We start from the raw sequence: 22,172 nt of genomic DNA, 5'->3' as shown, positions 1-22,172 counted from the left end.
GTTCTTTACACAATTTTTAACTTCGATTTGTGAACTCACAGGGCAGTTTTGTTGTTGCTCCTATAGACTCATGGTTTCCAAACTGTTTTGATGTAATGCCTCAGCTTGGGATTTCCACACTGTGTGGGTAGCTTGGGTCTGGGCCTCGGGCTAGTGCATGTTTCAGGTTTGAGACTCTGATCTGGTGAACATACCCTTTGTTCTACCCCTGGCCTGGGAGAGTATCTCCATTCCTGCCGTGACCCCAGGCTGATAGCCGAGAAAGGCTGGTCTTCTAATCAGTTCTGACACTTGGCTTCACACTGGGAACTCAGATTTGACTTGTTGGCAATAGCACAGGACACGTAGCCCAGGCCTAGTCCCAGATTAGGCATTAAAAATCTCAGCCCCAATAACCCATCTGCACCCTTAGTTTTCCCATGGAGTGTGAGGCACCAGCCCCTCTCTCTGGTCTAGGTTCTCCCTCTCTTAGAACCTGAATATTATACTTTCTTGCTTGTGAGCTAGGCTCTGTATGTTTAAAGTACTAAAGAATGTATTATCCAGCCTTTTCCGTATGTCTGGGGTAGGATGGGGAATTCCAGCTTGTGTTCACCCTGCCATCTTATCTCTGTCTTCCGAATGCCTTGCTCAGTAAATAGTCACTGATTGTCTCTCTATTTTTCTCCTTTCGTGTCCTCTCCTCTGTCTTTCTCCAACTGTCCTTGCCTCCCAAGGAGTACATAAAGGATCTTGGTTTCAGAAGAGGCCTTGGCCTGGTGAAGAGAGGGAGATCTTCACTGAGTCAGGAATGTGGAGCTGGGCCCAGAGCATGCTCCCTCCTGGGGGCTCTGGCTTCACCCTGAACTCCATTTGGGGCAGCGGGTGCCATGGGGTGGCTGGCTGGAGCAGGGATGAGGTTCAGAGGAAGGGCTTGAGGTTGCCAATCGCCCTCCATTCTTATAGCCAGATAGCCCTTGGGATCCTGAGAATGCTCCTGTCCCCAGTCCCTTCATCTGGGAGGTAACAAAGGGACTGTTGTAGGAGACCCTGGCTCTGGCCTCCATGCAGCTGGCTCTGTCCCCCCAGACCCTTGTCCCAGTCCTAGGGGCACTGCTATGGCATGGGTTTGGGACAGATGGAGTCAGAAGGCCCCATTCTGTGATGCCCATGGATGGCAAAGCATGGCTGTTTCTCATCTCTACTCTCTCTCTGCTGTTCTGCTTTGCATCTGCAATGCATGAGTGAGCGCTGAGTGTGGATGAGAGTGTGTGAGTGTGTGTGTGATGGGTTGGGGGTTACTGGGTGTGGCTGTGGACTTCTCAGAGAGCTCCCTTCAGAATCCAGTAGCCATACCGGTGAGAGGACCCATGGAATCACCAGCCAGAAGCGTCCCCTGAATACTGGAGGCAGGCAGGACCAGGAGTTTGCACTTTCTCCTTAAGTGCAAGGCGAAGCAGTTGAAGAGTTTAAGCAGGAAAAGGTATGATCAGGTTTGTAACATAGAGTTCACTGTGGTTGGCAGATCCAACAAGGACCGGCTGGCTGTGCCAGGCCTGGGGATCTAGGGATGAGGAGAGTTTAGCCCAGAGCCCTGGGGAAGGAGAAGACAGAAGCATAAACCGACATTCACACTCTATACGACAGAGGCAACTGAGTGCTAATTCTGTTGGGGAAACCAGGGAGGCTTCCCGGAGGAGGTGGCATTTGCCCAGAGCCTGAGGGATGACAGGCAAGGTGGAAGCCAGCACTCCAGGCCTCGGGAATAGTTTGGGCAAAGGCTTGGTAGTGAGAGTGAGAGGGTTGGGCGTGATGAGCCAGAGGATGAGAAGAGACTCTCCAAGTTCACGAGGCCCCTTGGTGGCTGAGCCAGCACAAGGACCCTGTCTCTGATGGAATGGAGCTCTCTGATGCCCAATGGCAGCCCAGCTCCAAGAAAGTACATCGAGGACATCCTCAAAGCCCCCGAGTCAGTGGATTCCTGCAAACCCAGCATCCAAGGGTGGGCACTTCCCCAATTGCAGTGCAGCTGGGAGGTGTGAAAGAGGAAGTGTGGGCCCAGGGCTAGACCTAGAGAGCCCAGAGGAGGAGCCTCTTCTAAATGAGAGAGGCAGGGGTGGGGCCTCCCCAGGGGTGGCTCTTGGGAACTCCTGGGACCACAGCAGAGACACAGGGTGGCTAGAGGTGAGTGAGAGGTGAACTCGGCCTCGGGGCCTGGCCAGGTGAGACTCTTGCCATCCTCTCCCCGGGAGCACTGACGACCATGGCTTTGGCCCAGCAGCTGCGGGCCGAGAGGTGAGTGTGGGGGCAGTGCCCTCCCTGGGCCTCCTCCCTGTTCCCGTAGGGCCTTGGGGGACAGAGGCCCACCCTCCTGCAGCCCCTTATCGAGGTCATAAAAGCTAAGAGGCTGGAGCTGAGTCAGAACCCGAAAGCTCAGAAATGCTGATTCTCAGAAGTGTTTCAAGGAAGGCTCCAGTCGTGGCTCACTTCCCTCAGGCACAGATGAAGGCATGGAGGCTCAGAGAGGGCAAGTGATTTTCCCAGGGTCACACAGGAGTGGGTGTGGAGTCTGCACTGGTGTCCTGGGTCCCAGGCTAGAAGATGGCTTTCCATCTTCTGTTCAAACAGAATCACAGGATCTGGCTTCTTCCTCTTTATCTGGGGCCTGGCTCAAATGTCAGAAGTCTTCCCTCACAGTCCCTACATTGCTCTCTGACGGCTCGCCCTGTTTCCCTTTTCTGCAGAGTCCTTAGCCCACTTGCATAATATTCTATGCTGGCTCGTTTGTTTTCTGTATCACTGGCTCTCCCATCAGCAGGCCCCATGAGGGTATTTGTCCCCCCATCACTGCTGTATCCTCAGTACGTAGAACAACACCAGCACGGACTAAATGCTCTGGAAATGCTGCCGGATGAGTGAATCGGTGAATGGATCTTTGAACTAGACAAGGTCCTTGGATCCTTCTAGCCCAATCCTGTCATGGTGCTGATGAGAAAAATGAGGACCAAGGAGGATAAAGTACTTCCTCAGAGTCACCTGGAGCACAGCCTCACCAGGGCCTATCTCTCAGCAAGACTGCGCCCTGAGCTGTAGGGGACCTGAGGACACAGGGCTTGGCTCCTGCCCTGGGTTGGAAGAGCCGGTGACATCAGAAAGAGAGCGTGCCCACTGTGAGATGGGTCAGGCTGGTTTAGGTCAAAGTGGGCAGCAAAGGGTCCACGGTGGAGTCTGGGGGCTGGAGGTGGAATTGCCAAAGGCTGAAGGTCGGTGGGCGGGGGGGTAGTCAGGAAGGGCCTTGGTGAGCCGGAGGGCGGTGCGGGGGCTGGGGCTGCCCCCCAGGTTCTCCTCCCCACAGGTTCTCAGGGGACACTGAGCCGAACGCACGAACACACAGGAAGTGGCTGCCGTGTGAGGCCCGTGGCCCTTCCTGTTTGTCAGGGAATGTCAGAAGGCAGGACGCCCACCAAAGCCACCCCCTGTCCCCGACGGTGCGCTCCCTCCCTCCCACTCCCTGCTTCTTCTCAGCCACCCTTTTGCCCCTTGGAGGGGGAGGAATGGGTGCCCTCCTGCCTCCCTTCATGGGGCCATGGAGCCGGGTCTTGGGGTCGCTGGCCTCCCTGCCCCTCAGGTGCCCTGGATGTGCTCTGCTTGAAGCCAGAGCGAAGGACGGAAAATGGGGGTGAGGGTCCAGCAGGACTTTCTAAGACCCCAGACCCCAGACGTCCAAAGTTCGAACGGACTGCCTTGGGGTAGTGAGTCTGATTCCAACAAACATGTTTTGAGCGCCTGCTGTCTGCAGGAGCCACGAAACCTGACCTAGCTGCCACCTGAGGGCCTTTCCAGGCCTCAGTCAGCCCCTCCCATCCAGGCTCCACAGTGGACTTTGCATGAATAACATGGGCGCGTATGAACCCAGAGCAGCCCGGCCGTAGAAGGCCCTGAGTTGACTTCAGCTCTGAGGGGTCCTGGCTGAGATCTCCAGGGGAGTGGCTCTTCGGGGGAGGATTTCCAGTCGGGTTTGCTGCACCCCTGCCTCCGCCCTGGTGTAGCAGCTTCTTGCCTCAGCCCCCAGCAGGCAGCCAGGCCATTCCCATGCTGACCACCAGAGGACTTGCTAAGACACGTGGGGTGGCCCCACATGGAGCACCTACTATGTGCCTGGTGCTGTTCTGGGCCCTGGGGCTGCAGCAGTGGGCAGAGTCCCTGCTTTTGTGGGGAATCTGGGGCTGGACTTGTTATGGATGAGACCTCCTGACCCATGCCATCCCAGTGAAAGCCTCCCTCGCCCAGCACCCCTTTGTGATGGGCCCTGCCAGTGTCTCACGTTACTTTCCGCCTCTCGTTCTGTGTTCTGGCTGCGCTCAGACAGCCCCCGCCCTGAAGTTCCTTGCACTTGTCCCCTCTGGCATGGCTAGAGCCTTTGACTCTAGTTTCCCTTGACTGTCATCCTGTGGCCAACTCCTCTTTGCTTCTCCTGCTGACCCGGCCCCCCTTCTTCCAGGAAGCCCTCCCTGACCACCCTCCGTCTGAGTGAGCCATGAACCTCGGGCATGCATAGCACCCTGCTTTTCTCTCTGATGGATGTAAGCCCCATCTTCGAAGTGCCTGCTTGCCAAACTCTCTTGCCCACTGCACTACTAGTTCTCGGTGGGGTGGCGGTTGTGGGGGGGGGGGTGGATTATAATAATGGCCAGGCTCTAGGATGGCTCAAAACACCATTTGCTTTTCCTTCACAGCCTCCCTGACCATTGAAACGATGCTGTTATTTGTTTAGTGTCAAACTCCTTCACTCAGCCATGAGACCCAGGAGGGCAGAGGCCATGTCCAAATGTGCTTAGAACAATATGTGAGCTACGCTAGGTGCTATCAAGGGTTTGCTATTATTATTATTATTATTACTATTATTACCTCAGGTGGGGGAACTGAGGTGGGGGGGCTGGGATTTGTCTATGTGTGTGCAGTGAGCTGTTGGGGCAGCAAACTAGGAGCAGTGGGGCGGTGTTTGGGAACGAAATTCTGCTTAGGCTCAGATCCTAGCTTCTTGATTTACTTGGGCAGGTTCTGTAACCGCCCTGTGCCTCAGTTTCCCTGTCTGTAAAAAGGTACCAGAAGAGCATCTGGTGCATAGCGCATACTCAGGGAACTGTTAAGTGTAGTTATGACCCAACCTGGCCGAGTCCCTGCCCAGGGCCATTTCTATGCTCTGGTTCCTTCCTTCCTGTCCGCCCCCACCCCCATCCTATTGCAGATGAAATAACCATGAGATGCACAGCCCCTGGGGAGAAAGTGGAGGAGGAAGCTTCTCCCAAGGGTGTTGCCATGGGGTCATGTGTGGAAAGTGAGTGGGGAGGCTGCCAGTGGCCACTAAGTTGCTCGGGAAGTGGTGGGGATTTCCTCTGCTTATCCATTGCCACCCTGAGTGCCCCCCCCCCCCCGCAGTGGCAGCTGCCAGTGTCCTGAGGTAGCCGGAGGTCCCACGCAGTCCAGGCCATGTGGGGACCCGCAGCAGCTGGGACTGGGTGTGCAGACTGGGAAACCGATCTCCCCGAGGGCCTGGCCAGCTTGCGAATGTGGCAGCCCCGCCCCCACTCCCACCCTGTCTCCCAGTTGCTCAGGACTCGGCGACCCCTGGCTACTCTTTCTCTGTCCCCTTGGCTGTCTGTTTTCTCGTCCTCCACCTGTCCCTCTCAGCCCCCTCTGCTCACAGATCGCTCTTCCGGGGGGGCGGTCTTTACCACCGGTCACGGGCACATGGTACCTCCCCGACTCCAGCAGAGATCCACCCCCACCCCCATCCCCAACTGCCCCCACTGAGCGCCAGAGTCACAAGAGTTCTTGCCAGACCTCGACCTGGGGGCCCAAGGGACTCACATTAGCGTGCTCGAAACTCAGTCCGTCAGCACTCCTCCACTCCCACCCATCCTGGGCAGGAGATGGGTGATATGTAGGTGTCACTCTCGACACTGCCCTTTCTCTCACCTCCAAATCCAAACAGTCCCCAAACACTGCTGGCCATTGGTCAGGAATGACTCACAGATTGGCGGCGTGTCTGCTGGAAATGTGTAAGTCTGCAGGGCACTGAGGAACTCGTGGGAGCTTAAACAAACAGGGACTTATTTGTGCACATGACAAGAAGTCCAGAGGCAGGCCACAGCTGCTGCTGCAGTTCAGTGACCTCAGGACCAGAATCCCAGAGATTCCTTTGGTCTTCCTCCTGTCTTTGCCTCATGGAGGCAATGTGGCTGCTGTGGGTCCAGATGGCACCCCTACTTCCAAGGTAGGCAGAAGGGGGAAGGTGAGGAAACCCATGCTGGCCTGCCCCTCCCTCTGGATCAGGAAAGCAAACACTCCTGGAGAGGTCCCAATGCAGATTTCCTCTTAGGTCTCATTGGTCAGAACTGATCACATGGCTGGTCCTAGCTGTAGGGGAGGCTGGGAAAAGGAATGAGATTATTAGGTTTGGTTCAGACCAATCATGGCCTATCACCTTGAGGCTAGGCACATTGCCACCCTAAAAAAAAATGGAGCTTGATTAGCAGGAAGAAGCAGAGGACACGACAATGACACAGTGTCCACCAAGGGTTGCATCTCTGTGTCTGGCTCAGCCCCCACCATCTCTCAGCTGTACCACTCCGGGGCCTCAAAGTGCTGATCTGTCCCTTCCGTCTCTGTCCTCCCTTTCCTCTGCACACAGCTGCCTGAGTTGGCCTCCATAGGCTGGGATCGTACTGTTTTTACTCTCTTCTGAAGCCTTGTATGGCTCCCTGTTGCCTACGGGAGGTACTTAGCTCAGCACTGGAGCCCCTCCTCAACCTGGCCTCACCTGCCTGTTCAGTCTCCGATCACAGCTAACTCCAGTCACACTAGACCCAAGCCCACTTCTCGCGCCTTGAAACCTTAGCATATGCTGTTCCCACTGTCTGGAAGACCCTCCCCCAACCCCCTGGGCCTACTTGGTGGATTCCCCTTTGACCTTCTGTTTGACCTTCTAGACCTGGTTCAAACACCACATCCTCCTCTGTGAGGACTTTCCCAGCCTGGGCATGATGAACTATTCTCTCTGTGGGACATGCGTTGACTTTGTTCCTCCCTGCATGACCCAGAGCCTTGCCCACGGTCTGACATGATGGACGTTACTTGATGCGCTGCTCCTGGATGAATAACGCAGCCACAGAGTGATTCGCTTGCCCGTAATATGGCTGCTGATGTACGGCCCTGTCTCCAAGTGTCCGGTCCGTGCCCCGGCCTGGCTCCGGAAGCAGTGTTGACCAAGGAATGCCAGACACACTCTTGGTTCATTTCTGCCCACTTCGGCCCAGTGAGCCCATCAGGTGGTAACCAGGCTCCTTTCCCTCCCGTCTCCCTCAGCGACTTTGAGCAGCTTCCCGACGACATTGTGGTCTCCGCCAACATCGCGGACATCGAGGAGAAGAGGGGCTTCACCAGCTATTTTGTAAGACAGCCCCCCAACCTTCAGCTTCTGACCTCCAAACCTCCAACTCTCTCATCCCCTTAACTTCTCAACAGGGCGATTTCGTAGTAAATATCTTGAGACATTTTTGACAACTCCAGCTTGGGGCCGGGGGTGCTGCTGGCCTCTGGGAGATGGAGCCCAGGGAGGCTGCTCGGCACCAACCATCGCACAGGGCAGCCCCCCCAAAGAAGTAGCTGGCCCCCCGCAGAATAGCGAGGTTGAGAAACATTGCTCTAGTTCTCGGACCTTCAAACCCCCACCCTCCTCTGCCCCCGGCCTCCCTACACCCTGGCCTGTGTCCTCCCTAGGTTTTTGTCATCGAGGTGAAGACTAAAGGGGGATCCAAGTACCTCATCTACCGCCGCTACCGCCAGTTCTATGCCTTGCAGAGCAAGCTGGAGGAGCGGTTTGGGCCAGAGAACAAGACCAGCCCGTTCACCTGCAACCTGCCCGTGCTCCCAGGTAGGTGGCCGTCCCAGTCCTGCAGCCCGGGGAGCCGGGCGTCCTGCCACACGACAGAGCTGTGGCCCTCGGCCTCTGCTTCCAGCTCCTGGGGGTTACTCCGGGTTTGCCTCCATGCCAACCATCCGTCCGTGGCCCCTCCTGGCAGTCGCAGGCTGCCGCCTCCAGCCTCGTCGCCCTTGACCTCCTGGCCACCCTGTTGCAGCCATCCATCCCCTGTGCATCGCGCGCAGACTCACCTTCAGCGCCCCCTGCAGCCCTGTCTGAGAGCGGCCCTCTGACTGCCACCCAGCTCCCACAGTTCTCCCCCTCCTACCCTCCTCCGCTGGGACGCTGTGGGCACCCCATCTTTGCTTCCGGGCAGTCCGCTCACCCCTTGCCTCCTGGCCTCTCTCCCCAGCTCAGTCCACACATGCCCCTCGGATAGGCCCAAATCTCTAGCTGCTCGGTGCCTGCCCTCCGGAGCCCTGCAGGAGTGTTGGGGTGCCGGGTCCGTGGGGTGGTCTCGGGGTGCCCCCCACACCCTGCAGGCCGCATACAAGCACCCTTCCCACAAATAGCAGAGACGCTTCCTGACCTTTCCTTCTTCAGGCTCCACACTCTGCCTCCTTCTTGCTCTTGCTTTCTCTCTGTCCCGGCAGAGCTCCCGGAGGAGCTGAAGCTGTCCCCCAGGGGCTCCTGGCTTCTCTTCTCCTCCGGAGCCACTTCCACTCGCACCTGCCCCTTCCCTGTCTCTGGGCTGCAGGGGAAGGGGGACCCTCCTGTTCTGAGCCCGCCTCCCCGCCAGGCTCCAGGGAGCTTTGCCCTTCCCTCCTCGGCAGCTTTCCCCCAAAAAGCTTGCCTTTCCCTTATTTTGGACTCTGCCAGGCTCTCCCACAACCTCAGTTCTCCTGTCTTTAGACAAGCCTGTGCCACGAGGAGGCTTTCCGGCCATAAGCCCCCTTGACCCCCGACGGCCCTCAAAATCTCCTTTCTTTTAGGAGTCACTCACTGTCCCCCTTTTCCCCTCTCCTCCCCTGCTCATCCACCAGCTTGGTTTCTGCTCTCACTGCCCCACTGAATTCCCCTTGGGATGGTGGCCCGTAACCTGTTAAGTCGGACTTCTGTGGGCCTATCCCGGCCTCACTTTCCTGCTTCCTCCTCTGGGAAGCTCTCCCTGACCCCCTCCCAGGTCTCTTCCTACCTCACCAGCTGCTCCTCCAGCTCCTTACAGAATCTACCCTCTCTGATGCTTCTGGGAAGGTTCTTAGGCGTTCTCTGCAGCCCCATCCCCTGCTTTCTTCTCCCTCCCAGCACCCTCCCTGCAACCAGGTAATCTGACCTCTGATTAACTGCTCTCTTATTGCTGCTAAGTCCTAAAGGCCTCTCTACCCCAGACCTCAGATGCTGCCCTCCTGCTGGACACCAGCCCTTGCCCAGCTCACAGGCAACAGAGCCAGACGTTTGTTTGCCTTCTGCTGGGGGTTCTCAGGGGATGGTTCTACCAGGCCCCCCCCGCCTAAGGCCTCTGGAGAGGACATTTGTCTTGGGTCAGCCATCATCTGTTTCCCTTTCTCCCTAAACACGCTGCCTTGCTTTTGAGGAATGATTCATTCATCTACTCTACAAATATGGATTGGTAGGGGGCACTATTCTAGACCTTGGGGGGCATATTAGAAGTACCTTGAGATTTAGAGAATTCTGATGCCCAAGTCCCACCCCCAGAGATTCTGATTTAATAATTCTGGGGCAAGTCCTACATAATGAGATTTTTAAATGCTCCCTGGGTGACTTAAATGTGCAGCTGGGGTTGAGGACCCCCATCCTAGGTGATGGGACTCAGCTGTGGGCAAAGCAAAGCTCCTCCTCTCTTGGAGCCAAGAATCGTGAGTGTGTGTGTGTGCACGCGCACGTGTAGGAACAGGCAATAAATAAGTAAAACAAGGAAAATATCAGCTGGCGACAGTAAGCCCAGAGAATGCAAGCTGAAAGGTGGGGTGGCCCCTTCAGCACGGCCGAGCCAGTGGGGAGGATTCCTGGCCTGGGTGGGTGGCTTAGAGCCCAGAGACCGTAGTCTTGGCCCAGGCTCCCAGGACAGCTCTTTGCATTTCCACAGCCAAAGTCTACATGGGTGTGAAACAAGAGATTGCGGAGATGCGGATACCCGCCCTCAACGCCTACATGAAGGTAGCGGTGGGTCACCTTGGCACCTGGGAGGGCCCCTGGGAAGGTAGCACCCCTGAATGTGGCCTGGGAGCTGGCTCTCCTGCTCCGATGGGCCCCATCTTCAAACCTTAATCTTCTCCCCTGGGGAGAGAAACAGGATGTGTTCTGGGGGCTCCAGGCAGAGAGGCAGAAGCAATGGAGAAGGTACAAGGAACCACACTTTGAATTGACAACTCTGGTGTCTGCCAGGTGTTCTGATACCGAGGTGAATAGGATACAGTATCTGCCCTCAAGGTACCTGCTGGCCAGTGGGGAGAAGGACAGGTGGGTCACGAAATCACAAAACCATGGCCTATGTAACAGAGGCGTGATGCGCCAGGGCCTCAGCTCTCTCACAGAGTGCCTTTGTACAAACTAGAGAAAGGCCCTTGGGTATTTCCCAACCTGTAAACTGTCTGCATCCCTAGGAGATGAGAGCACAGAGACAGAAGCACCTTGAAGGCAGAGACCAGCTGGTCAAGAAAGGCCCTCTACCAATCAGGACTGTGCAAGAAAGGGACAGTGTTCCTCATGAGGTAGTGAGCACCCCGTCACTAGAGGCATCCAAGCCATGGCTTGATGGCAACCTTAGGAAACTGGAGAGGGAAGCCCTCCTCATAGCACAGAGGCACCCTCCCAGCCAGCGAGGGCTCCCCCTCCTCTTCTACTCTCATGGCTGAAGGGCACAGAGCTAGGAGTCTTCAGTCTTCACTCTGACATTGACTGTTTGGGTGATTTGGGGCGAGTGGCTCATCCTCTCTAGGCCTTGGTTTCCTCACCTATGAAATACGGCCGTCCCTCCAGCTCGCTGGTCTCATGGGAGGGGAGTGAAGTTGGGAGCTTCCAGAATGTGAGAGATCATAACTCCTAGTAGAGTGAGCAGTGGGAGGTGGGAGGCAGGAGGAGAAGCCCCAGCCCTCTCCAGTGGCTGCAGGAATCCTGGGCTCTGAGCAGAGAAGAGGGACTGTGGGAAGCCCCTGGGCCACAGCAATGGAGGCATCTCCCCTCAAGGGGGTGCTGTGACAGCTTCTCCTTTGGGGTGGCTGGAGGCTCCTCTCTCCCCCTGCAGGGCTTGGAGAGGAGTGAGCTCTGGAGGGAGGGATGAGGCCATGGAGCTGGGGCTCTTCCTCCCACACCTGGAGGAATCCCATCCTTTCTGTCCGATTTGGTTCCTCAAAGCCCAGGAGTCAATCGGTGCAGGAATCTCTGCTATGGGTAACCCCAGCCTATGCTTGAAAGGTTCAGGGACGGGGAGCTCACTACCACGCTTCCCTGCTCGTCCCCTGTCGGACAGCTATTAGAAAAATCTGATTCCCTGTAACGTCCACCCACCAGTCTCCCCACTGTCCTCATGGAGAATATGGGTCGTGTGATAACGACCCCTGCCTGGAACGATGTGGGGTGCTTTGACCGGCAGCCGGGAGGCTCTCGATATACATTTGTAGGATAAACGAATAGGCTTGGTTATTTCTCTCAATAACTTGTGAGTTAGATGCCATTCACCCTATTCACAAACGAGGAGGTGGAGCCACTCACTCCGTGGGGTAGAGCAGCTGGATAGGAGGGTTGGGGATTCGAACTCGCGGCTCTGTGTACCCACTGTGCTATGTTGTAACGAAAGCCACAGTGACAGCGATCTTTGCCAGCTCTGACGGTGCACCTGTTAGATTAGATGCCTGGTGGTGTTCTAAGTGTCGTGCGCACGTCACTCATTCAATCCTTACGCCATCCCACAAGGCAGACGCTAGTATCATCCCCACTTTATTAATGAGCGTACGGAGGCTCGCTTGCCCACGGTCACCCAGCTGGTGAGTGGGATTTGATCCCAGGCCCCAGCCTGGCTCAGTGTCTGTGCCCTTAAACCCATCTCTGGGCTACCTCCCAGCCCTCCCCAGATGACAGCCATGTCCTTTCCGGGCTCTGCATTCCCAGTTCCTCCGGGATGGACCTCCAGGTCCCCCCCTTCCTGCTGCCTCCATGGGATTCTCCGAGGGGGTCCAGGTGCCTCTGGAGTATTCCCGGGGACCTGTGCGTTGTGCAGTTTGGGGGGAATGACTGCCAGGGTCTGGGGACTCTGCGTCCTCACGGAGAGCCTAGTGGTGGGTGTAACCAACATGAGATTGAGTGAGGGTCCCAGGTCCACTGCTTCCTAGCTCTGCCAACTGGGTCAGGTCCTTTGCTTCTCTGAGCCTCAGTTTCCCCAACTGTGTATGAGATCAAGTATCAGAAAGCACTTTTTGGGCTGTAATACCACCAACTGTTGTTGGTTTGGGTCATTTGAGGTATCCTTCCTCCCACTATTATCTGATATTTTATCTCAGGGCTGGGCCTCGTGGCAGATGGCTCTGGGTGGCCCGGCACTGTCACTCGCTAGGCCAGGCGGCCTCGGGCAGGTCCCCTAACCTCTCTGGCACTAACTTTCAGGTTGTTGTGAGATGGAGCGAGGTCACCTGGTGTGGCACTCAATGTGGTGCCTGGACAGTCACCTCCACGTCATTTTACCTGCCATTACCATTATCATTGTGTCTGGAGGCCTTTAGGTTTTCTCCAAATGAACTGTCCTCAAGCCAGTTGGTCCCCTCCTGATCTTGAACCCGGGAGGAAAGCTTCTGAAACGTTACATGTCTTGTATGAAATGAAATATGTCGTTTGTGTGATCAGGCAGAGAAAGCGGTACTAGAAAGAGCGGGACCAGGGTGGGGGATGGGGATGGGGCAGAGGGGCTGGGATGTCCAGACCTTTCTGTTGACCACCCCCCTGTCCTGCCTCCTCTCCCAAATGCAGAGCCTCCTCAGCCTGCCCATCTGGGTGCTGATGAATGAGGACGTCCGGATCTTCTTCTACCAGTCGTCCTATGACTCAGAGCAGGTGCCCCAAGCACTGCGCCGGCTCCGGCCGCGTACCCGGAAAGTGTAAGTGACCGGCCGCTGCGCTCCCGCGGGCCAGGCCCTGGGCCCCTTACCAGGTGTTCCTAACTGGGCGCTCTGTCCCAGATGCCCCCACGGCCAAGGTACGTCTTTTCCCTGGAAGAAGAGAAAAACTAGACATCAGTTCTATCCCTGAATACCCCAGGATGTTCAGCTTGTTAGGTGAGCTTGGAAAATCGAGCACAGGGCCTGGAGGGATAGAAGGTGGGTACATTTTGATGTGTGTGACAGTGAGGACCGGAGGACAGGGGCTGGGCCACTGATGGGGAGAGTTGGGTGTCCCAGTCCCCAGTGGGGATGCCTCAGGACTCGGGGTGCCTGGAGAGAGTGGAGAGTGGCAGGGAAGGGAGGAGTTGCTCTCTCCACAGACATTCCCAGAGTATATCCTGGGATGCCCGGTCCCCCGGTCATGCAGTTCCATGGGGCTGTCTGTGGCTTCTGGTGTATCACACGGGCCCCCAGGGGACACTGCTTCTTCCTCACTGATTCCGAAGAGCCCACCACTCCCTTCCAGCTCCCTCCTAAGCAGAAAATAATCACAGAAAATCCAAGCCACTGTGATAGGGCTGGGCTTCCAGAGGCCAGGCCGTCGCTGCTAAGAATTCCAGGGACAGTGCTCCTGAGCCCCGGCCTCCCTCCCAGGGCCTCCCTCCTTCCTCAGGCTAGTATCTCTGAGTGTCCTCTCGGTGCCTAGCCGTCTCCCCGGGGCACGCAGGCAGGCCTCAATTCCAGCTGAGCCACGCGGCAGCCCTGTGCCCCGAGCCCTGGCACAGAGGGCTTCTCCAACCCATTTCCTTAGCTGAAAAATGAGAGGTTGGGTGTGGGAAGTAGAAGGAAGAACAGATGTGAAAGGGTTGACAAGTTAGGGTGCTGAGCAAATGTGTATCTTCCTCCCCACCTTCTTGCTGAGTCTCTGTTTCCACAAAGGGGATACAGTCCCTCCCCCATGGGCAGTGGGAACCAGTGCGTGCGTGTGTGTGTGTGTGTGTGTGTGTGAGAGAGATGGCCCAGAGAGCAACTGTAGCTGCATTTTTAACATCCTCTCCCTTCCCTGCCTTTCCTGCCCCTGATGAGGGGCTGCTTTGGGGACAGAAGCAGGGAGCCAGGCCCTGAGGGAACCAGAAGGGCTGACGGGCCTTCCTTTTCTCTCTGCAGCAAGAGTGAGTCCCCACAAGGCGCCATCTTTGACCACATGGCAGCTCCGCGAGCAGAGGTAACCTCCACTGGGCCAGGCCTCCCACCTCACCTCTGGGCTCCACCCTTCGCCACTGCACCCCTCCTCCTGGGCGCCCTCAATGTGCCCACAAATGGCGCTGGGTGCTGCGGGTTGGAGGGGCCTCAGACTCGGCCCTAAGGGCGCCCAACCCAGCTGACAGGAGGTGATATGGGGAGCACTCAGGCAGAGGGGAATGCAGCCATCCGTCATCCATTCAGCAAGCTTTCCTGGCCTCCTCCAGGCCAGCCCCACCCTGGCGACTGAAACGTCAGAGGTGACTCAAACCAGGCCCTGCCCTCAAGGAGGTCCCAGCTCCCCGGGGACACACATGTAGAAACAGTGTGGTCAGTGCCCTGGGCTTATGGGAGCACTGGAGCCCACACTGAGGCCTGGGTGGGCTGAGGAAGGTGCTCGACCCAGGGAGTTTGGATCCTTGCCTCTCTGTGCTCATCCCACCAGGTCTGAAAGGAGCACCATTCTGGAGTCAGAGAGACCTGGATTCTAATTCTGGCTCCTCCACTAACAAATGGAGTGGCCTCAGACAAGTCAGTCATGCTCCCTGAGCCAGTTTCCTCATCTGTTAACTGGGATGCTGAAGTATGCAAAGCAGTTTCGTAGGAATTCAATGAATGCTCCCTTCCTCCTGCCCTACTCCACTCTTCTCCCAGGCCCTGTTTGACTTCACTGGCAACAGCAAACTGGAACTGAATTTCAAAGTTGGAGATGTGATCATCCTTCTCAGTCGGATCAATAAAGACTGGCTGGAGGTGAGGGTGGGGTGAAGATGGGGGTGAGGTTAAGGGTGAGGATGGGGGTGAGGATGGAGGTGAGGTTGGAGGTGAGGTTGGAGGTGAGGATGGGGGTGAGGTTGGGGGTGAGGTTGGAGGTAAGTTTGGAGGTGAGGATGGGGGTGAGGTTGGAGGTAAGTTTGGAGGTGAGGATGGGGGTGAGGTTGGAGGTAAGTTTGGAGGTGAGGATGGGGGTGAGGTTAGAGGTGATGTTGGAGGTGAGGATGGGAGTGAAGATGGAAGTGAGGATGGGGGTGAAGTTGGAGGTGATGTTGGAGGTGAGGATGGGGGTGAGGATGGGGGTGAAGTTGGAGGTGAGGATGGAGGTGAGGTTAAAGCTGAGGATGGAGATAAGGTTGGAGGTGAGATTAGAGCTGAGGATGGCGATAAGATTGGAGGTATGCATGGGAATAAGGATGGGGTGAAATTGGAGGTGAGGTTGGAGGTGAGGATGGTGATGAGGATGGGGGTGAAATTGGGGGTGAGGATGGGGGTGGGGATGGAGGTGAGGTTAAAGCTAAGAATGGGGATAAGGTTGGAGGTGAGGTTAGAGCTGAGGATGGGGTTAAGTGTGGAGGTATGCATGGGAATGAGGATAAGGGTGAGGTTGGGGGTGAGGTTGGAGGTAAGTTGGAAGTGAGGTTGTTTTGGGTCTGGTTGTGGGGGAAATCAGAGGGGACAGAGTCAAGGAATGCTCCAGGAAGAGATGCCCTCTGAAGATAGTCCTGGAAATCAGAACAGCTGGGTGGGGGCAGCTGGGTGGGAGACAGGTGTGTGACTGGAACAGAAGATTCTGGAGACCACACTTGCCTTTGGTTCTGATGCCAACAAACAGTTGCTTCAGGCAAGTCGGTTAATCTACTGAGTTTAATATCTTGGTCTATCACGGGGTTTCTCAGCCGCGGCACTGTTGACATTTGGGGCCAGATTGTTCTTGGTGTGGGGCCATCCTGTGCATTGTAAGGGGTTTAGCCGTATCCCTGGTCTCTGCTCACTAGACGCCAGTAGCAGTCCTGCAGTTGACAATCAGGTGTCTCCAGACATTTGGCTCTGGGGGACAAAATCACCCACAGCTGAGACTCACTGGTGTGTCATCTGGGATGCCTTGCGGGCAGCGAGAAAAGATAGTGATGCAGACCTTGAGCTCTGGAGTCAGACTGTCGTGTCATTTCCTAGTTGCTTTTAACTAGCTTTGCGTCCCTGGGAACATTGCTCAACCCTGTGGTTTCCTTTTCCGTAAATGGAGATAGCTGTCGGGCAGTTTCTTCATCGCGGCCCTGGGAGGGCTGACCGAGGCGCAGCTGTTGGGGGCTTGGCCCATAGAGGGCCTAGATGCACCCATCTGGCTGGTGCCGGGGCTGCTGGGAAGGTGAAATGAGACTCTCGACGCCAGGCCCTGTCTCGATGGTTGCTTCGTCCCCACGTGCGACATGGCTGGCCCCTACGGGGGCTCATATTGACTCGGTGAATGGAGATGGGAGGCCCTGGCCCTGGTTCCAGCTGTTTGGATTGGGTCCTGCTATTCTTAAACAAGATTCCCTTTTGTTGAGGCTCCTGAAGCAGGAGGTGTCTAAAGGAGATGGTGGGACGGGCCCCAGGGGGACTCCAGGGAGGGCAGGGTCCCTGGCGTCCAGGGGCTAGAGAGGCCTGAGGACCATGGGTTTCACGGACTTGGCAGCTTTGATTGTACCCCAGTCCTGGAGCCCTGTCTTGGGACCCTGTGCTACTGGGTATTGCTGGGAAACTCTCCAGAAATAGGGAGTGCTTGTTACCTTCCTGTTTTCTTGAAAGTTCTCTATGTTAGTAGGCTGGCCGATTTCTGACCTCAGGTTAAGGGGAGGGTCAGGGGAGGAGCGAGGGGACTACTTTGAGCCTCAGTTTATGTGTCTGTAAAATGGGATTGGGATAATATGTCTTCTCTAGGGTTGTGAAGATTAAGAGAACATGTGGGCAAAACACAGGCGGTGGCTGGGTCGTGCATGGCTGGGGCTGGAGAGAACTTTCTGTCCGTTGGCTCTAGAGCAGCTGCTCTGTGCTATCTGCGGAATGAATGAATGAATGAATGAATGAGTGAGTGAAGGGACCACCTCTTCCTCTCCCTTCATCTGGGTTCCTCCTTAACACCCTGGCCACTGGCTCAGCGTGAAGCTCACCTACTTCCTGCGCAGTGGCCATCACCCATTACAGTACGTGCTCCCGGCAGGAGGGCAGGGACTGCCATCCACCCCGAGTCCCAGGGCCTGCCACGTGGCTGGTGCTCATGAAGTCTCTGAATGAAAGACTGAATTAGATGAAAGCAGCTTCCCAGATAAAGTGCGATCTTGACTTATTCTAGAACAGAAATATGTCTTGGGGTGAACAGCATGGTGACCTTTGTCACTTTTTCTTCTGCTTCTGCATACGACCTCGTCCACATGATGATAAGGGAGCTTGGGGGGGGGGGGGGTTCGGTCCTGCTCCCTCTCCTCCCACTGACAGCGCAGCCCCTCCTTTCCTCCCCAGGGCACTGTCCGCGGAGCCACGGGCATCTTCCCGCAGTCGTTCGTGAAGATCCTCAAGGACTTCCCGGAGGAAGAAGACCCCACCAACTGGCTGCGCTGCTACTTCTATGGGGACACCATCAGCACCACCAAGTTCGTGGCCTGGCCAACCCCCACCCGCCCCCAGCCCCACCCCACCCCCCACATCACACTCTGGGCTCTGAGACCCAAAGCAGATCTCCTCGCCCAACTAAAAGCCCTCCAGATAAGCCATACCTGGGTAACAAGATCCGGCGTGGTCCTGCCGGCCTTGTTCCCGTGTCCCCCTTCGACCTGATGCCTGCTCACCACTGCCCGTTGTCCCCTTAGGGACATCGCCGTGGAGGAGGACCTCAGCAGCACTCCACTGTTCAAGGACCTGCTGCAGCTCATGAGGTGAGAGGGGCGAGGACGGAGGGCAGGGGTCAGACACCCTGGAGGAGAAGACAGAGGGAGGAACACAGCGCGTGAAGGCGCTAGGTGTTCTGCATTTCTCTTATCCCCAGCCTGGCGCGCCGGGCAGATATCAGCCCCCCGCGACGAAGATGAGTGGGGGTCTGCACAGAGACACACAAGGGCTTGGAAGAGGCCACACAGTTCATGAGTGTGAATTTGCAGCTACAGCTAGAGTCTTCCTAGCGAAAAGCCTTGGACTTGGGTCCTCGGCCATCAGAGAGCCACCACCTCCCAAGAGCCAGCCTCTTCACCCAGAATGGAAATAACCTTGTTCTGTTTCTGACTATGAAAGTAATTCCTATTCATAATTTAAAAACACGAGATGTCAGAAATCACAGAAAGGCAGAAAGAAGTGAACTATAGATAGGCCTCCTCTCATTATTAGATGCACACGCAGGTGGCCTCAGTGCCCACCTCCAACCCCCCCATAAATATGACGTCAGTGGGCTGTGCCATGTCATTCTGGGGATGCACCACAATCACTGTAACCACCCCTTCTTGGCCGTTTAGATCATCCTCCGCTTTGTCACTACCAGAAAGAATGCTGTGATTCTCCTACTTGGTGACTGGCATGATTGTTCCCTTACGATGAGTTTCTAGAAGTGGAATTTTGGAATCAAGGTGTTTGCAAGCCTGTCAGGCTTCCAACCCCATTTGTCGAGTTACCTATGGAAAGGTTGTATCCGTTTTTACTGTCACCAGCCTCGTGCACCCCACATCAGACAGTCCCAATCCTTAAAGAGTTCTTCCCCATAGCTGTTCACAGCTAGCTCTGGGAACTTGATTCTCTCTACTGTGTGCCTGGCCAAACTCACGCCTCCTCCCCACGACAGTTCTGAGCTCTGCGCATGTATACACAAGGCATTTCAAGCTGTGCCCCTAATTTACTGGGCAAGTCCCTTCTCCCCCGTAGGTCTCAGTTTCTCCATCTGTACAATGGGAGGATGGACCACACGGGTGATAAGGCCTGTGTCAAGCTCTGACCTCTTCTGATTCTTAGATCCTGGCTCTAAAACTCCCTCAGCCCCTGCTCCCTGTCTCCCTGAGGCTTAGGCCTAAGGCCCCCGGATCTTTTTTTAACCCTGGTCTTTCCCACCCAGGCGGGAGTTCCAGAGGGAGGACATCGCCCTAAATTACCGGGATGCTCAGGGGGATCTGGTGCGGCTTCTCTCAGACGAGGACGTGGCACTCATGGTGAGGCAGGCCCAACATCTCCCCTCCCAGAAGCACCTCTTCCCCTGGAAGCTGCATGTCACCCAGAAGGATGACTACGCGGTCTACAACACTGTCCCCTGAGCTGATGGTGTCCCTGGGGCAGGGAGGGACACTTGGTAAGAAGCCCTCCGAGGAGATTAGGACCAGGAAAGCCTGGGAGCATGGGACAGACTTCCTGGTTTGAATCCATGGACCGGCTCGGCTTGGCTTGTATTCTGTCTATCTGCACACTTGGTCTCAGAATTAAATAAACCCTTTCATCTCAAAGGTCCAGACTGTGAAAGACAATATCTTTTGAGGAAAGAAAGGAGAGGGAGTAAAATCCTCATTAATAAGCATCAATTAGGGGTCATTTATATAGGGAAGGGGGCTCTGGTATTGGGCCTGTATTCTAACTGCCCCATTCCTTTGCTCTGTCCACCAACATCAAGATGTTGGCAGGGCCATGCTTCCAAGAAACCCATTGGGCTATCCTTCCTTGCCTCTTCCTAGCTTCTGGTGGTTTTCTGGCATTCTTTGGCATTCCTTGACCTATGAATGCATCATTCCCATCCTCCATATTCACATAGCGTTCTTCCTGTGTCTCTTCACATCTTTTTCTCTCTGTGCATGTCTGTCTCTGTGTCCAAATTTCCCTTTTTTTATAAGGACCCCAGCCATATTGGATTAGGGCCACCCTAAGCACTTCATTTTGACCTCACTGCCTCTCTATAGATCCCATTTCCATGTAAGGTCCCATTCTGAGGTACTGGGGGTTAGGACTCCATCATATATTGGGGGGGGGGATGCAATACAATCCATAACAGCACACTAGAAAATATCCACTCAACAAAAATTCAACAGACCTTGAAAGCTCCATTGTAGCAAATCCAGTTGTTTGGCTTCTAACATGTTGCCTGACCAGACTGATTGAGGGGCCCTAGATAAGACACACTCTTCAAAGAATCACAGCCTTACAAGAAGTAGTGGGGTTCTTCAGTGACCCTCCCTCTCCCCTTCCTCCCAAGCCCCCCATGTCACAGCTGGGGCCAGAACTCACAGCATGGAGGGGTGGGGGTTGTTCTGAAATGCAGAGGCTGCACTGCTGTCAGAATGCTTGAACCCCAGGGAGGCTATGATGTGGGGAGCCTGGACCAGGGACTCTTGTGATGGGTCAAGGCCCTGGGGCTGAGGGCTGAGTTGATCCTGACAGAGCGACATCCCTGCCTCCAAGCAGAAGCAGAAGGAAGCCCCCTCTGGAGTGAAGTGTCCTCACCCTGGGATGATGGGTTTAGATGAAGCAAAAGCTCATAGTCAAAGATCACTAACTGTCCATGAGTGAGAATAGGCAGTGAGAATAAGCAATAGCTTTAGAGCCCCAGGGACTACAAGTTTTTGAACTATGTGACTAAAATGTTTAGAGAAATAAAGGATCAAAGCATAAAAACTAACAAGTTGAAGAGAATGACCAGGCAGATTTGTAAAAGAGAGCTGGAATGTACATACACACTTAGGCGTGTACCCACATGCAGATGTGTGTGTGTGCACCTGCTGAAACAGAAAACCCAGTGGGTGGGTTAGACAGTGTATTAGAGAGGAGAAAGCCAGTGCATTGGAAAAGAGAAAATCAAAGAAATTACCCAGAATATAACACAGAGAGACAAGTGGTTGGAGAACATGAAAATGAAGTTAAGAGATACAAACAATAGCATGTGGTTTTAAAAAACCAGAATCTCAGAAAGAGAAAATATAGAGAATGGAGAGGCAATGTTTAAAGAGATGGCAGATGAAGTATTACAAAACTGATGAGAAACCCAAATCTGTGGGTCTAAGGAGCATGTCTGGACAAGCAGGATAAATAAAAAGTGGTCCATCCATGGCTACAACATTTTGAAACTGCAAGAACACTGAAGTCAAGGAGAAGATTTTAAAACTGGAGAAGGTTGAGGTCACTACAAAATAACAATTAACATGATAAGCAGACTTCTCAGTATCAATGGAAGCCAAAGTCAATAGCATGATATCCACATTTTGGAGACAAAATAACTTTCAATAAAGAATTATATGCTCAGTAAAACCATCTCAATAGTGACGGTGAAATGAACACATGTACAGATAAAAACTGAGAGGTTGCCACCAAGATCCTTGAACCAAAAGTATCTTTAAAGTACATCTTCAAGAAGAAAAAGATCCTTGAGGGACAGTCTGAGATGCAAGCACATACGATAAGCAAAAGCAATGGCAAGTATTGTGGTGGATTTGTCTTACATTGACTTAACTAAGCTGATACAATATTTCCAAGAACTTCCTTCCCTGTGTGGATCCAGATTGGTGTGAGCCATCAGAGACATTTTGCAAGAGATTCAGAAGGGGGATATTTGCAACAACAAGCTTCTTTTTAGTAAAGAGTTGCTGCTGCAGTTCATGCACGTTGTTGCTTATCTGCAGATATATATATATATATAAATATATATATATATTTATATCTGCTGGGTCACAGTTTGGAGTTTCAGAACACAAAAGTCAAAGAGAAGATCTTCAAAGCAGTGAGAGAAAGTTGAAATTGCCACAAAAGAACAACACTTAGAATGATAGCAGGTTTCTCAGTAACCCCTTCAGTGTCAGGTCCCAGCTCCTGTGCTGGATGTGTGTTTAGCTCTGTGCCAAAGGGCACCAGTTTCCTCTGCAAGTCACCCTCACTGGACTCTTGGAGGTGGTGAGAGGCTGATGTGGTTCCAGCCCGTCCTCATGGTTCCAGCTCACACCTGGAGGTTTCTGTTTGTCCTTGCTTCTCTTAAATCACACGTGTCGGGGCGCCTGGGTGGCTCAGTCGTTAAGCGTCTGCCTTCGGCTCAGGTCATGATCCCAGGGTCCTGGGATCGAGCCCCACATCGGGCTCCCTGCTCCGTGGGAAGCCTGCTTCTCCCTCTCCCACTCCCCCTGCTTGTGTTCCCTCTCTTGCTGTGTCTCTCT

At 54.7% G+C, this 22,172-nt stretch overlaps 1 protein-coding gene and 1 long non-coding RNA gene across 4 annotated transcripts in view; one reads left to right on the top strand and one right to left on the bottom strand.

The window, feature by feature from the left end:
* LOC123843295 (uncharacterized) overlaps positions 1-5,967 on the bottom strand; it is a 17,806-nt gene extending 11,839 nt beyond the window's left edge. For both annotated transcript variants that reach the window (XR_010411325.1, XR_010411324.1), the window contains exon 1: positions 5,851-5,967. This is a non-coding gene — a long non-coding RNA (uncharacterized LOC123843295). The remainder of the gene's footprint in view (positions 1-5,850) is intronic.
* Positions 2,129-22,172, top strand: NCF4 (neutrophil cytosolic factor 4). Of its 2 annotated transcripts, none has more exons than XM_045872598.3 (10): positions 2,129-2,274; positions 7,348-7,432; positions 7,762-7,915; positions 10,011-10,081; positions 12,884-13,011; positions 14,182-14,239; positions 14,911-15,009; positions 17,533-17,663; positions 17,880-17,945; positions 19,106-22,172. In XM_045872598.3, the coding sequence occupies exons 1-10, from the start codon at positions 2,243-2,245 to the stop codon at positions 19,299-19,301; spliced, it is 1,020 nt and encodes a 339-aa protein (XP_045728554.1). In that variant the 5' UTR covers positions 2,129-2,242; the 3' UTR covers positions 19,302-22,172. The 2 variants fall into 2 exon arrangements, with proteins under 2 accessions (XP_045728554.1, XP_064446702.1); XM_064590632.1 differs by lacking the exon at positions 2,129-2,274 and adding an exon at positions 5,975-6,256.

Source organism: Mirounga angustirostris, unplaced genomic scaffold (genome assembly GCF_029215605.1).
Source record: "Mirounga angustirostris isolate CCGP_5_RB_7025 unplaced genomic scaffold, mMirAng1.0.hap1 SCAF_5, whole genome shotgun sequence".
NCBI lineage: Eukaryota > Metazoa > Chordata > Mammalia > Carnivora > Phocidae > Mirounga > Mirounga angustirostris.
This window is presented reverse-complemented; position numbering and strand designations above follow the sequence as displayed.

Bases quoted from the DNA above. Each gene is read 5' to 3' on its own strand.
- NCF4 (XM_064590632.1), top strand. From the start codon at position 6,105: ATGACAAGAAGTCCAGAGGCAGGCCACAGCTGCTGCTGCAGTTCAGTG. The intron at 7,433-7,761 runs GTAAGACAGCCC...TGTCCTCCCTAG, and splicing joins GGGGCTTCACCAGCTATTTT to GTTTTTGTCATCGAGGTGAA. The intron at 13,012-14,181 runs GTAAGTGACCGG...TTCTCTCTGCAG, and splicing joins CGGCCGCGTACCCGGAAAGT to CAAGAGTGAGTCCCCACAAG.